At 42.4% G+C, this 15,106-nt stretch overlaps 1 protein-coding gene across 2 annotated transcripts in view; it reads left to right on the top strand.

The window, feature by feature from the left end:
- The window catches only part of LOC135237931 (cadherin-22-like), a 250,008-nt gene extending 237,305 nt beyond the window's left edge, over positions 1–12,703 (top strand). For both annotated transcript variants that reach the window (XM_064305498.1, XM_064305497.1), the window contains exon 13: positions 10,900–12,703. In XM_064305498.1, coding sequence (XP_064161568.1) covers positions 10,900–11,426 — 527 coding nt within the window. In that variant the 3' untranslated portion in view covers positions 11,427–12,703. The remainder of the gene's footprint in view (positions 1–10,899) is intronic.
- The last annotated feature ends 2,403 nt before the right edge of the window (positions 12,704–15,106 follow it).

Here is a 15,106-nt window from a genome sequence, read left to right on the forward strand (position 1 = left end):
TTTATGACCCGGGTCTGGATGCAGATTCCTCTCGTGATTAAGGGGGAGCAGCTAATGAGGAATAATATACACAGGGGTCAGGGGGATAGATTACACCCCCTCAGCACCTCCCACCCCCTAAACCCCCCCGCCTTTGGCAGAGGAACCAGGGACCATTGACATTCATGCCCCCTCTCCCCAACCAGGGTGTGCATCTCCACATAAAAACTGCCTTTTTCCCAAGAGTTTGCTGTAAGTCATTTAAAGCAAATAAAGTCAATTAGAGGGACCCACACCAGCCATTTATACACATTAATATGCCTGTCACCAATTTCTTTTCTTTCCTCTTATCTTTTTTTTTGTTCAGCAACTTTAGCGAAGAAAAAAAAAATGGCCTGTTTTTTTTTTTTTTTTTTTAGACGCTAAAAGGAATAAACAAGAGCGCTGCGATAACGATTCGGCTGTGGCCGCCCCGGCGCGAAAGCGGAGCTTACCCACGACGCGCTGCATCTTTACGGCCGTGCGCGGTGACACTTATCCCCTTTAAAGAAAAAAAAAAGGAAAAAAAGGAAAGCGAGCGGAGATCTGGAGCATAATTTCCCATCGCGGCCGGGTCATCCATAACTCCGCTCCCGCTGAAGATATGAAAAGCCATCCTTCAGTCGAAGCCCGGTGTGTTTTTTGTAGCGCGCCGAGTCCGGAAAGCACAACGCCGTGTCACAGATTGTTATTTATTGCTTTCCCAACTGTTTTATGTTTGTATGCGCTTGCCCCCCCCCCCCCCCCCAGGGCTACACACTTACTGTACGTGTAATGTATGATGTATGAAGTCCACTGTTTAATGATGTATCTGAAGGTCCTTGGGCTGGTGGAAAATAAGACTGCATTCATACTTCCCGGCGTCGCGGGAGACAGTTGGGGCCCCCTAAGTTAATTAGCATATGAAATGTTGTCTGTAAGGCTCTGTTCCGTATCTCTTTTTTATTATCATGTTTATATGCTTTTTTTTTTGTTCAATTGCATTAAGCATCTTCCAGTACAGGAGGAGCGAGTGAGTTAAGATTTAAAATGAAATTAAGACCAAAAAAAAACAAAAAACAAATAAGAAACAAACAAAAACAAGTGAATGGTAATCAGCAGCAAACGGGGTCATCGGAGTGACATCACCCCGCACTGACAATCAGTCTGACATCATCTCGCATGTTCACGCCGATGTTCTGAACGACCTCTCCCTGGCATGCGCTGCCGCGTTTAGCGTGGGGGGGGGCCTTGATTGGTGGGAAAAGCGCAGCTGTGTGTAAGTGGCGGTATCAGGGGAAGGGGGGGGGGGGGGGGAGAGGTGGGCGTGTTAGCGCAGTGTAACTGTGTCCACAGGCGGTGTTATCTGGAAGGTTCCGGAGTAGATTATGAGGTTTGCGCGGAGGGCGCGGGGTGGGGGGCAGAGGGAGCGCAGGAGAAGCGCGGCGATGCCGACCCTGCGGCGCCCCGGCGGCCCCCCCCGGGCTCCGCCGAATTAGAGCTCCACCGGCGCCGCCTCTCGCTGGGAGTAGGAGGGGTCACGCCCTTGCGGCTGTGCCAGAAGAACGTGCTGCTTGTGTATCTCACGCATTCTTCAAATTAGCATAAGCTGATAGCATTCTCTGCCTTTGAAATAGGGCCAACAATATAAATTTGCATATTGTACATATCCACATATTATGCGTGTGTGTGTATATATATATATATATATATATATATTTATTTTTTTAAAATGAGCTGTTGATGCCTCATATGAAAACATATAAAAGTGTATGACAAATATACTTATACATGGACTCACCAGCCATGTAGTTAGGTACACCTGCTTGTTAAAATCAAATAGCCTGCTCCTCCAAACAGTGAATCATGTGTCTGTAACACAATATATAAAGCATGCAGACATGGTGGGTTTGGTTTTTTTGTTCAAGCAAACATTAGGATGGGAAAGATGTGACCTAAAAAACTTTGACCGGTATGATTGTTGATTCCAGACGTGGTGGTTCCAGCGTCTCCGAAACAGCTGCACTCCTGGGATTTTTACGCACTTCGGTCTTTTCAGAGAAAGAAGCGATGAACAGAAAACATCCAGCGATCGGCAGTTCTGTGGGGCGAAATAACCTTGATAATGAGAGAGGTCAGAGACGAATAGACAGACTTGTTCCACAAATGCTCAAATAACAGCTTTTTTTTTACAAAAGTGCAGTGCAGAGTGCAGTAGGGCTTCTCAGAATGTACAGTACCTGGGCTACGGCAGCAGAAGACCATGCCGGGCTCCACTACTGTCAGCTAAGACCAGCAAGATGAGGCTACAGTGGGCAAGTGACCGCAAATGGACGATTGAAGATTGAAAAAGCGTTGCTTGACAAATCAGACAAATCTAGATTTCTGCTACAACATGCAGATGGTAGGGTCAGACATGGCGTAGACAGCATGAAGCGATGGGTCCATCCTGCCTTGTGAATGCTGCAAACTGGTGGTGGTGGTGTAATGGTGTGGAAAATGTTTTCTTGGCACATTAAGCTCCTTAATACCAATTGAGCATCATTTGAATGCCACATCATACCCATGCATTGTTGCTGACCGTGCACATCCTTTTATGGCCACGGACTACCATTTTTCAAATGGATAGCTGCTACAAGATAACGTGCCATGTCGCAAAGCGCACATCATCTCAAGCTGGTTCCATGAACATGACAGTGACTTGCAGTTTACTCCAATGGCCTGCACAGCCCCCAGATCTCAATCAAATAGAGCATCTTTGGGACGAGATGGAACAGGAGGTTCGCAGCATGAATGTGTGGCTGAAAAATATGCAGGAACTGTGACACCATTCAACATTCAGGCAACATGGACCAAAATCCCAAGGAATGTTTTGGCACCTTGTTGAATCCACGATGCAAAGGATGCAGGCTGTTTTGAAGGCAAACGGTAGTCCTACCCGGTACTAGATTGTGTACCTAATAAAGTGAGTGTATTTAATATATAATGCATATGTTACATATACATTGTATAATATGTTCTTATGGTATTTCATATGATGTCATATTGGGATTAAATGTTTCTGTTATGTGGTTTTTTTTGTTGTTGTTGGGACAGAACAGTTCATGTGCTGATCAAAGTGTTGAAAGTCGCACTACACAGATTCAGTCGAGAGCAAAACAAACACGGATAATTGGAAAACCGTTCCTCTGCGCCGTGTGTGTCGAAAAGCGGAAAAATCAAAAAAACTCCCACAAGGGTGTTGGTGACATCTGCCCTCTGCCGTTAATGAATTTTTAATTTGCTCAGCGCATTAATAAACATGCCCCCTGCCATTCCCCCATGATGCTTTTACTTAGACCACTGTTTACCATGCAAATTGAGATTCGGATAGATACGGGCCGTGCGGTGTTTGCTTGAGTCACGGCTCCCGGTGTCGGTGAGCCGATGTAACTCTCATCTGGGGCTGGTTAAAAAAAAGAAAGCAAACCTTGGGAACAGCATTTTGAAAGTCAAGAGCTTTCGACTGACGTTGTTCCTCAGCTTCGACTCAAAAGCACATTATTTTTGTTTTTATCTTCGGAAATGCACGCCTGGCAAAAATTAACTCATGGGACAGTCTTTGTAAAGGGGAAAAATGGTTGTAAGCAAAAGTTAAAGAGAAGCTGAATTTAAAAAAGGTGTTTGTTAAAAGGTACTTGATCTCTGAAGTGGTATGTTTGATGTGGTTTCATATATATATATATATATATATACAGACAGGTGGCAAATTAAAGTAAAAACTTTGAGTAGAGGAACATAACGAATGCAGATGCTTCCATACAGGTGTACGGCATGATATAATTGAGCTATTAACATGCTATCATGCTCTGTGGCATGTATAAAAATGCCAAGCAGGTCCAGTTGACCTCGATTATGGATCAAGCATACAGGCATTTAGCCGATGCTCTTATCCAGAGAGACTTACACAACTTTTACACAGCATTTTTATATACTGAAGCAATGCAGGTTAAGTACCTTGCTCAAGGGTACAATGGCAGTGTCCTAGCAGGGACTTGAACCTGCAACCTTTAGGTTACAAGGCCAGCTCCTTACCCATTATACTACATTGCCTTTTGTCACAAAGACTGCTCAAATGGCTAGTGTTTCAATAGGAACAGTGACTAAACTGACATCTTCATTTAGATCTATGGGAAAGACATCAGTAAATAGGGTCAGAAATTGTGGTTGAAAGCATACATTCGATGATCTGATGCTTGTGCATTAGTGCAATATATAAGCACCTCTCCCTCAGGTGATTAAGAATATCAATGCAGGACATGCTGACTGTGTCAGCAAGAACAGTCTGTCAACAATTACATACGGAGGGATATTATAGCAGGGTTGCAGTGCATAAACCCCTCATTACAAAGACAAATGCACATTTGAGAGTTCAGTGGTGCAAAAACCATAGGCATTGATCTACACAGATGTGGGGAAAGAAGTGATATGGTCAGATGAGTCATCCTTCACCATATTCTGGACAAGTGGGGGCATGTGTGCATGTGTGGCGTATACCAAGAGAACGGTACAGGCCCGAATGCTTCACCCCTACAGTGAGTGGGGCTGGTGGCTCTATTATGCTGCGTGGGGCATTTTCCTGGCATGGTTTGGGTCCACTTGTCCCCTTAGAGGTGTGTGGATGTGTGTGTATAAAGCATATAGTATATTTTTTCATATTGTATATTTATTGTGCTGTAAGATACTGCTGCTATTATAAAATTGCTTTTGTAACTGTGCTTTGTAATCTGGCATTATCTATCCATTATCATTAACTATGCATCTTTGCTGTAAAATTATAATGAATATACGCTTTATACTTAATTGATCAGTCCTGCATTATGATGGGAACCTTTAGTGATTGAAGTAAGAAGATTCATCATCTGAATTCTTAATGTGTAATTACTTTTATAGTAACCTCCATAATTACTGTCTATAAAAGAATAAGCAGAACATATATAATCGATATCCAGTATAACCCTTTCATATTTATTTTACAATTGCACGGTTTCATCATCCATCATTTTGTGTAGAAGTGGCGTAACATGGGTTATTCATGGTCCACGTACGGTACCAAACAAGGGTACAAACTTAAAAAAGGTTTCATAAAATTAACTTTGGCTTAACTTTGCCTTTCTCTATTTGTGCGTATTCAACTCGTGTCATTTAAGTCTGTAAATTCAGATTTTTGAATTTTGAAAGAGACGTTTGAGATGTAACTTTTTTTGTTGGGTTGACAGATGGCCAGTCATGTTACTGGTCTTCATTATTCCCCTCTAATCAGAGACTGATTTGGGTCTGAGTGGAATCTCTGGCCAATCAGTGACATTACTCACGACTACTCTGTAGTAGGAAATAAAGCCATCAAAATATTTGAGTAGGGTTTTAACTGTAATGGCTACTCATACAAAGAAAGACTAGTCTAAGTTTAACTTTATTTTTCTCAGTCTTGCATTATTTACTTTTTACAAGATAGCAGCTTGGAAAGAAAACAGTAGAACAAGTAAAACTGATGAATGGGATGAGAGCTAAAAGTTGGGAGGAAATTGAAAACTAACGAAGACGAATGTTCGACTGAAGTAATTCAATTAAAATATGAACTAAAAAAATAAATCACGGCGTAAATAAAGTGCATCTGTTTGCAGAGGCCTTCTGCTGCAACAGGGGGTGGAAGGAAAAAATGCCAGTGCCAAAGAGTTAAAGCATGGGAATGAAGCAGACTGCAATGTTGCATTCGGGTCGCGGTTGCCAGATCATTCACTGATTTAGAGGAGGAAAAAAGGGGGCATCGTCATTCATATGACAGTGTTGCGCAGTAGCGTAATAAAGGTTGGACCCCCCCCCCCAGGAGGCATTCTACAGTCTTGCAGTGAGCCTTGGGGGCATGCTGTAGAATTTATACGGGCCCGCGCACAGAAAACCTGGATCCAGAATGCTCGGCAGATAAAAACGCTGAAAAATGAAAACTCCCCCATAGGGAGACCGCACATTTATCGATTCAGAATATATTGTTTCGCCGAAATAAATAAAGAAATAAATTTTGGTGATGTAACACCAGCAAAGCTTTGTTATTCTCTTCCCCCTTGTGTAAAAAAAAAAAAGCTACGGGGTACATTATGACCTGACCTTTTTCTCTTGATGAATGCTGTGTGGTGGGAGTTCGGAGAAAATATCTGCGTATGTAACTCAGGACCAATTTAAAAACGATTATTATGAGTTACCTGATTAATCTCATGCACATTATCATGTATAAACCTAGAGTTTGCACTTTTTAAAATCTGTGTTAAGATGCCTATTTCTCTTGTTTTACCACATATGGATTTTAGGCTCAGTAAGCTTGTCAGGCTGTGGAATTTCATGTTTTTATTATGACATCTGTCTTCAGTCACAGTGGCATGTCCCAGTTCCTGGAAGAATAGGAAGTGAGTGAGCCTTTGTTGATTTATTTGGGGTGGGGATGGATAGTGTGAAGTAGGAGCTCCATGAAAGAGAATGCTTTGATCTGGGTATAAAGCTAGGGAGATATAGCATGTTTTTGTGAGGGACCCTTTCATATTGTAGAATATAAAACAGTTTTTTTGTTTGTTTGTTTGTTTGTTTTATAATACCCCCCCCCCCCCCCGTAAAGTGATGTAAGTTTAATGGTTCACCAATAATAGACCGTGAAGTACAGTGGGGGCGAAGCATGGATACTCAAATATGGTCCTAGACTCCAAATCCAGCCCCGGTTCTCTCTTTTCCAGAGTGATTAACTGAACAATTAGTGCTACTGATTGGTCAGACTGTCTTCACACCTGACTCCCAGGTAAAGGGAGGGTGGAAACCCAGCAGTTCTCGGCCCTCGAACCGTGATTTGAGGAACAGGGTGCATAAAGCGATGTAAGGTTTTCCCACTTTTCTGTTTGAAAATACCTTGTTTCAACCGGCTTTGATGGCTTAAATGTAAGTGAAAAATGTAGACTAGATAGAATCTGGTGTCAGTCAGGAGGAAAGAGTGAGAGAGAAGATACATAAGAAAAGCGATATGCAACCGAACTGTATGATATTTTTCACCTTACATCAACCATGGATTGCCTTAGACGCTGAGTGACAGTCATCCTGTTTTCTGAGGGAGGGGGTCATTATGAAGTTTAAAAAACGACGAGTGAATGGTGGTGTTTGTTTGCACACCTGCCTCGCTTAAAAACGACTCTTTTTGGCAAAGGTTCAGCCCCAGGTGATTTGAGGTAAAACGGCTGTGTATGTGCGAACGGCAAAATGAATCAAAGCAATTACACACGTCACAGAAAGCCAACAACTTGCTCAGAGGTCAGATGACTCAGGGGACCCTCCTCACTAACGAGCTATCAGATTGTACGTGCTCTTATAAGCTTTGTCCACTTCAGGGTACATTTCCCATTTTCTTTCCGTATATATCCGTGCTGCAAAGAATTCAGGCTGTTCTGGCAAAATGGGGTCCTACCCGGTACCAGATAGGCGTACCTAATAAAGTGGCCAAGAACATTCAGCTGGTAACTACATGACGGTAGCCATAGCAACTACTGGTTCAATATCAGGGCAGTAAGCATCGGATAAACAGGAATTACATTTGCTCTATATTGTCTGTCCTGTAATAAAGTAGCATGTCAACCGCATTAACTTGGCCAATCTGTGTATTGTAATAAGGAAAAAGGTCTAGACATTGAGTCCATGGTTCGGTGAATAGGCAAATTTGTCTGCCAATATGGACTATCTGAAGCATAGATTCCAAAGCAACCATATTTGTCCACTCCTATGTTGATAAGAGTATTAAACACTTGAGAAATATCCCTTTAAGGTACATTTTGAACAGATAAAAAATGTGTGATTAATTTGCGATTAATCGCGATTAACTATGGACAATCATGCGATTAATCGCGATTAAATATTTTAATCGATTGACAGCCCTAGTTATATTATTTTAGAAATGTTTGCCTTTAACTTTTTGCTTGACCGAATGATAGACCACATTTGACTTAAAAGAAATCTAGTTGATAAAATATAGCTATGGGATAGTCAATGGGGAAATATGTTGTTCAGAGCAAGTACTTACCTGGGCTATATTTCAGATGCAATTTTAAGACAGAATTTAATTAGTCTAATTAATTTAGTCTCGCTAATAATATTTTGGAATATTATTCAGCAGTCCTTAAAATAATCTCACAAGCCTTAATTTACATTGGTGCTATTTTTGTTTCATTTTCTGGAAAATAGGTGCTAAATCGGGATACTCATAGGCAGGTGCTCAAATTAGGAAATTTAATTTAAACAAGTTTTTAAATTCAATATTTCTTTTTCCTCTATAATCACACCTGGTAATCATTCTAATAATTATCTATGTCATTATCTTTTTTCATTAATTAATTTCAGGCATACCTTTATTACTTTTTTTAATAAGGTGTGTTCATAAATTAGCACTAGCCATTTCCCATTATGAATCTCGTTACTTTTTTTTTGTTTTACATGGTCAAATCTCAATTATATGATGCATGAACTATGCACATGATGACATTGTGTTAAATTGTCTTCCAGATGTTCGATTGATTTCCCAAAAAAATAAAAGACGTATTAAATTTGGACCGAGGGCCAGTCAAGAGTAAGCTTCATCAAGCCTGTATCAGGCTTTATTATGTGCTGCAGTGCTCTTATCACTTGTAGAATTGTGGGTCTTGCAGTGTTTGGTTTAAATGCGCCAATATTCACGTTTGCATGTTTGCCTTATTCCATATGTAATTTCTGATGTGCCAAATTGACCTCAAAAACATTGGAGGAGAGAGTGTAAACTACGGAATGCACTTCAAGGCTGGGTGCCATTTCAGAATTCTAGTCTGCAGCCATATTTAAAGCCCAGAGAAACCAGGTGTATGCTTCATTCAAGCACACTGACTTGGCAGCTGTTGTTGGTGCAAGTCAGCATTGGTGAAATCATCCGTAAGAAGAAAATGCATCAAAAAAAATGTTGACATGCTAAAGGAAAGATTTACTAGAACCTCTGAGAAAGGAATGCACTGGGGATTAAACAAATGCAGTGTCAAAATGCAGCAATTTTATGTATTGAATCCTTTGTTTATTGGAATTGGTTAGTTTCATCACAGTGGCATTATTTAGTTATTTTTTTAAGAGGATACTCTCTGTGTCTCTAAACCTTTCTTTAACCAATAATCAAGCCAGTGATAATTGGCATTGCATTAGAGCATTCTGTTTTTAACATTGGCTTTCCCACAATGCATCTCCTTGTGCACTCAAAGGGGCCCTTTAATGCAGCGCTGCATAAAATTAAAACGTTGCAGCTGTGCTCCTGTAGCTGTGGTACACAGTTAGAATGAGCACATACACTGCCGGATGCTAAATATGCAAGGATGCAGTTTTTTTGCATCCCCGTTGCTAATGAAATCTTAGGGGTACTTTTGGGATCCTCTGGGTAATTTTGTTAAAATATGTTATAAAAAAAAAAAAGTGAGGTGCCATTTGTCGCTGTAAGCATTGTTCGCAACTATTGGCAGGTAGCCTTAGCTTAGCTTTTGTCCTGAAAGGGTGTCAGGATATAGAATATATGGGACTCTGTCTCTCTTAGGGAGATTATTGAGATTCATACGGCCTGCTTCTCACATCTCACTCCTGGCACAGTCCACTTCCAGTCTGCACTTGGTTTTACATTACAGTACATTTATTTGGAAGATGCTTTTATGCAAAACTACAAACATTAAGATCATACCGAAGGTCATTGGAACAACTACAAAACACAGGTCCGATAAGGTACATTGCTCATTACGTGACAGTAATTCCTAGCCATGAGCACGTTAAGTCCAGTTCACACAGTAAGCCTAGGCTAGGTCAGAGAGTAATGTTACATCAAACTGGGAGGCATGACAACAAGCTACAACATCAAGATTAATGATACTGGTGCTGGTTTCAAATATCTTAATATGTGCAATCATGCGTCAAGTAGATGCAGCATGTTTCGGTCTTGTAGGGTTATGATTTATGATCATAACCCTATAATACACTCTGAGATTCTGCTTCTCTGTCAGAATGGACATACTTATGCAAGTCTGAAGGCACATTCTGGAAGAAAACTCCATTTCCCTGCTGTGTAACGTAGCAAATAGCATGGTGCACTGTTAACATACTGTACATCCTTAGCCTACGTGCTAATGAGCGAATATGAAGGTCCCGGAAAGCATTTAGCAAATCTGGGGCAGACAATCTTCCACTTCCCAAAGCCCATTACTCTGCTATTCCCTGAGAAAGGCAGTGCTCAAAACTCCCTTTGAGATACTTAAGGCTCCTTGTCCAAACAGCATGTGAAGTAAATTAAAAGCCAGAAAAAAAAAACTAATAGGGCATTTTAATTTTGCTCCAGTCTGACCTCGGCTCCCGACTCTATTAAGAAATATACTGCCCATGTCCAAGCCACTTTGCCAATATGCCAGAGATAAGAAGTCACTTAATAGAGCTGTAATTGGAGTAAAAATATCGGGCGTGATTATTCAGTTTATGTGTTTCTTGCTGCTTGTACCAACTTATTCTCTGTGAGGTTAGTGTTTATTAGTGGAGTAAATTGTAACTTGTATTTGTTTTATTAGCATACATCAGTTGAATATGTCTGTCGTCATAAAATGTTTTTCTGGTATGACTTGGTTGAAATGTTTAGGGAGGTACAACAATTGGCTACTATTTTTCCTAGAAACTGTTCTTTTTAAATGATGGTGTTGGAAGTGATGAAGCAAGGGGGAAGAATGTGTACGGTGTGGTAGCTTAATGTATTTGCCGGTAGAGAACAAAAAGAATGTGTTGCAGTTGACCCTCGGCTGTGAGAAAGCTAGCTGACGGCTGACGGCTTGTGTCTCCCTCTCCCTCCCCCAGTGCTGGTGCTGCTGATCCTCACCCTGAAGCGGCACCGCAAGGGCCAGCGCATGGCCGAGGACGAGGAGGACATGCGCGACAACGTCATCAAGTACAACGACGAGGGCGGCGGCGAGCAGGACACCCAGGCGTACGACATGAGCGCCCTGCGGAGCCTCTACGACTTCCCCGAGGTCAAGGGCTCGGAGGCGGGGCCCGACCTGCGCTCGCTCCCCCAGTGGATCCAGAGCCACGCGGCCGGGGACGCCGCCGCCGACGCCGGCGGGGCCGCCGACTTCTCCGTCTTCAAGGGCTACATCCGCAAGAAGGTGGAGCAGGCGGACGCCGACTTGTCGGTGCCGCCCTACGACTCCTTCCAGACGTACGCCTTCGAGGGCTCGGCCTCGCCCGCCCTGTCGCTCAGCTCCATCCACACGCTCTCCACCGCCTCCGAGCAGGACTTCTCCTACCTCAGCGACTGGGGGCCCCGCTTCCGGCAGCTGGCCGGCTTCTACTCGCTGGGGCCCCCGGAGGAGGAGGGCTCCTAGCGCCCCGATCCTCGCGCGAGGGGTCCCCCCTCGGGTTCTGTCCGCCGACCCCCCCCCCCGACGCCCTCACTAACCGACGGTAAACGTCCTCGTCCGGGACCGTCCTCAAAACTGAACTTTCCCTGTTTTCGTATCCCCTTCTTCTATCCTCGGAAATCTTCAGGAGGGGGGGTGAGGCGTTGACCTCTGACCCTTGAGACCCTTGACTAATAAGGGGTGGAGGTGGCGAGGTCTCAGGCGCCCCTCTTCCATGACGTAATCATTTGAAGACATTTGAGGACACAGATGACGGGACAGACACACGCCCTTGTGTCATATTTTTACCAGGAGCCACATCTACATGTCCTTGTTACTTTTCTGAGTTTTTTTTTTTTTTTGGTTGGAGAAATGTTAAATCTACTGTTTGTTTTTAGTTTTTTTTTTCTTTTACACAAATCGTATCTAAAGAAATTTATAACAATTACCAAACTACACGAGGGAGTGAAAGGGAATTTTCCTAGCCAAGGCAAATGTGTATTTATTCGAGATATAAGATATTTATTTATATTTATTTGTATTTATTTATTTATTTGTCGTGTTCGAGGCGTTGGATTCAGCTGTTGAAACCTCTCGTGAAAAAAAAAAGATCCTGAGAACACGCGGAGCCGATGAACTCTTCCTCGCGGTGGAGACCTCGTCTTCTGCGTTCGGCTAGGGAAGTGCCCTGTAGAAGGAAGCCTTCAGAGGGAACTGTGAAAGTAGTGCTGCTATAGACCCACAGACGCTCCGCTCAAATTTGTACATTTATTTTCTAAGAAAACTTTTGTAATTTGGCGAAGAAAAAAAAAACTAAAGACGTTTATGACAGGCGGGGGTGGGAGGAATATCGTTTTTAATGAGCCAGCTAATTACGAGCTTTCTGTTTCGTGACGGCGTGCACTTCCTCTGACACGACTCTTTTACGAGGGATTACGAAAGTGGCACGCTGTGGACGCTGTGTTTTATTTGGTTCACCCGTTCAGTCTCACCTTTGAAGAAGAAATGTATTTGTTAAATGGCAGCAATAAGACAAAAGTACACAAAAGATTTAAGATTCTGATATACAGATGTTTGTTTCATGGGGTCAGGTCCTTTTCAGCTGTTTCCCGAGTGATTTTCGTTCAGTCACAGTTTGTAAATGTGAGTGTGTCAATGCGTTCTTCTGACTTCTTCTGATTTTATAATTTTTTTTTTTAATTGTATTTTTTCAACCATAATTACTTGGTTGCTTCTGTTACAATTAGTCTATGGTTTTTTGGGGGGCAGGGAGGGGGAGGGGAGGGGAGGGGAGGGGAGGGGAGGGGGGTGTACCACCCAAACCCAGTGCTCATACATACTTTAATGTTGACCTTTACTTGCAAATGTATGGAAAATAAAATTCAAATCAATAAATATTTAAGGAAATTATTTTATATTAAAAACCTACATGTCGCTGTATGTTGCACTCTGTAGAGTTGAAAAGAGAAGGTGAAGTGCCACTGTAATGAACCTCTGCAGGGATACATTGATTTTCAGAAATACTCTTCAACTTCAATACGATTTGAAGGAAAAATACATATTCTGTAAGCAGGGGACCATTTGGGAATGTTTGTCTTAGTTTAATATTCCATATTAAATATTTAATACAAGTGTCTCTAAGCAGGACTGAGCCTTTTGCTGATGTACATCTACATAATTCCATAATTCTCTTGGTAAGTGATTAAGATTCACCAAAAGAAATTTCATACACCGTGGCAAAATTTTGTCAAGAAGTTATTATTTAAAAGTCAACAGAAGCCATGGGGTTACCAAGACCAGAGTTTTAAACTCTCCTTTAATAAAGATTTTAGTCATAAAGCCCTCAAACACACAGCAGGAACAACTCTTCGTCCCTGAGACCAGAGGGAAGGCGGGAAGCGGTGGGAGATGCTGGCTGCGGGTGGTGACAGAGAGCTGACGGCCGTGGAAGCTGGGCCTTCGTTCCGCGAGCCGGGGAGAGCGAGACGGACGCGACCGTCGGACGCGACCGTGTCCTCACGCCGCAGATCCGCCTCGTCTCGTCTCCGTAAAGGCCACGCCTGCCCGCGGCCTTCAGTCTTCCGCCGGCTCTCAGAGATCCTGGCGATTGCAGGAACCCGTCTCCTGTTACAAAACGCTGGAAACTATTCTCCCATCAGAAACATCCCGGTCGCTGCTCAAAACTGGCCTGCGTAGTACCGACGAGAGGGAAGCTTTATGATAAAGAAAAGTCTCTCGGGCGCTTTGTAGAGTTTGTAAGTGACATTTGATGGCGAGATTAGATCAAATTTGAACTTTTGTCAGGCCAGAATTGCGGAGCGACCAGAATATTGTTGATTTATGGATATTGCTTCCAGTCACAGCCAGAGACTGGTTACAGAGTTGTTTTTTTTTTATCCAGGTTCATCCTTGCTTGAACGTTCAGTTTAAGGGCCTGCCTGATGGAAGCCTTTTCTGTGTGTCATGATACACCTGCCCACTCCTTCATCATTAACTCGTTCTCGCTCAAAGGGATTTTCAGCGACTGACATTTTTTTACTTTTTACACATATCTCTCTCTATCAGTGCCTTTTCCATTTTATTTATTTATTTATTACTGCAAAACGTTCAATTAACAATAGCATTAACTTGCACAGCCATACAAAATTTAGTAGGCAATAAGAATCAAAAGAGGGCCATAATCAGAACAAGGAATAAAGGGGCTTTTATTCCTACATCCGATATGGATGTGAAAGCCCTCAAATTAAAGTTGACAATTTGCGTTTAAACCACATTATTTAATTTCAAATCCAATGTGCTGCAGTACAGAGCCTAAACAAGAAAAACCGTGACACTGTCCAAATACTTATGCACCGTGTATATACGTAGAGCACATTTTGCATGAATTCCCAGAAGCCCATGTACACAAATTGGTCTCCCTTGGGCAAAATAATTCAGCGAGAAAAATCCAAAGACTACAGGGGCAGTGCCTTTTTAAAAATTACTCTTCCTCTTAAATACAATAGCAGTGTCCAGTCTACCCATCTGATTTACTGGCACAAAGCCTGCTGACTATACACCTGTTGCAAGGTTGGGGCCAAGTTATATTTTCAATTCAGTGAATTTACAAAATGAAGTAATTAAGTTCCTGACTCGAATAGTTATCATAGAACATTATAAGCATTTTTCGGTTCATGAATTCGTTTGAGTTTCATTGTAACTTTTTAATTCATTTTCAATTGATTCTGTGAATTGATTCAATTGAACGCTGACTTTGCCTATTGAGTTAAATTATTCAAATGAGCCTTGCTTTGTGCATTGCAGTGATTTATGGCCTTTTAAACACATAAGCCATGTTTTACTGGCTCATGTTATTCATTTTCTAAAATACAATTATTGAATAAACACGTGGTGAAGAGTCTCTCAGTGGCCAAGGGCCTTATCTTAAGGTTCAGACTGCGCTTTCAAACCCTATAGTAAATTGTAAATGTGTAAGTGTGGCATTCGGGTTGCCTGAGAGGCGGATTGGTCTCAGCTGCGCCGGCTGGTGGAGAGAGCACACGCACCTGAGCTCCGTTAACTAATCAGCCCAGGTGCTTAAAGGTGTGCTGCTCTCCACAGTTCGGGGCTGAGACTGGGAGCTCACACTGCGAGCGCGTTTATGATTTTTGTTTTGTTTTATTTTG

This window comes from Anguilla rostrata, chromosome 13 (genome assembly GCF_018555375.3).
Source record: "Anguilla rostrata isolate EN2019 chromosome 13, ASM1855537v3, whole genome shotgun sequence".
Classification (NCBI taxonomy): Eukaryota; Metazoa; Chordata; class Actinopteri; order Anguilliformes; family Anguillidae; genus Anguilla; species Anguilla rostrata.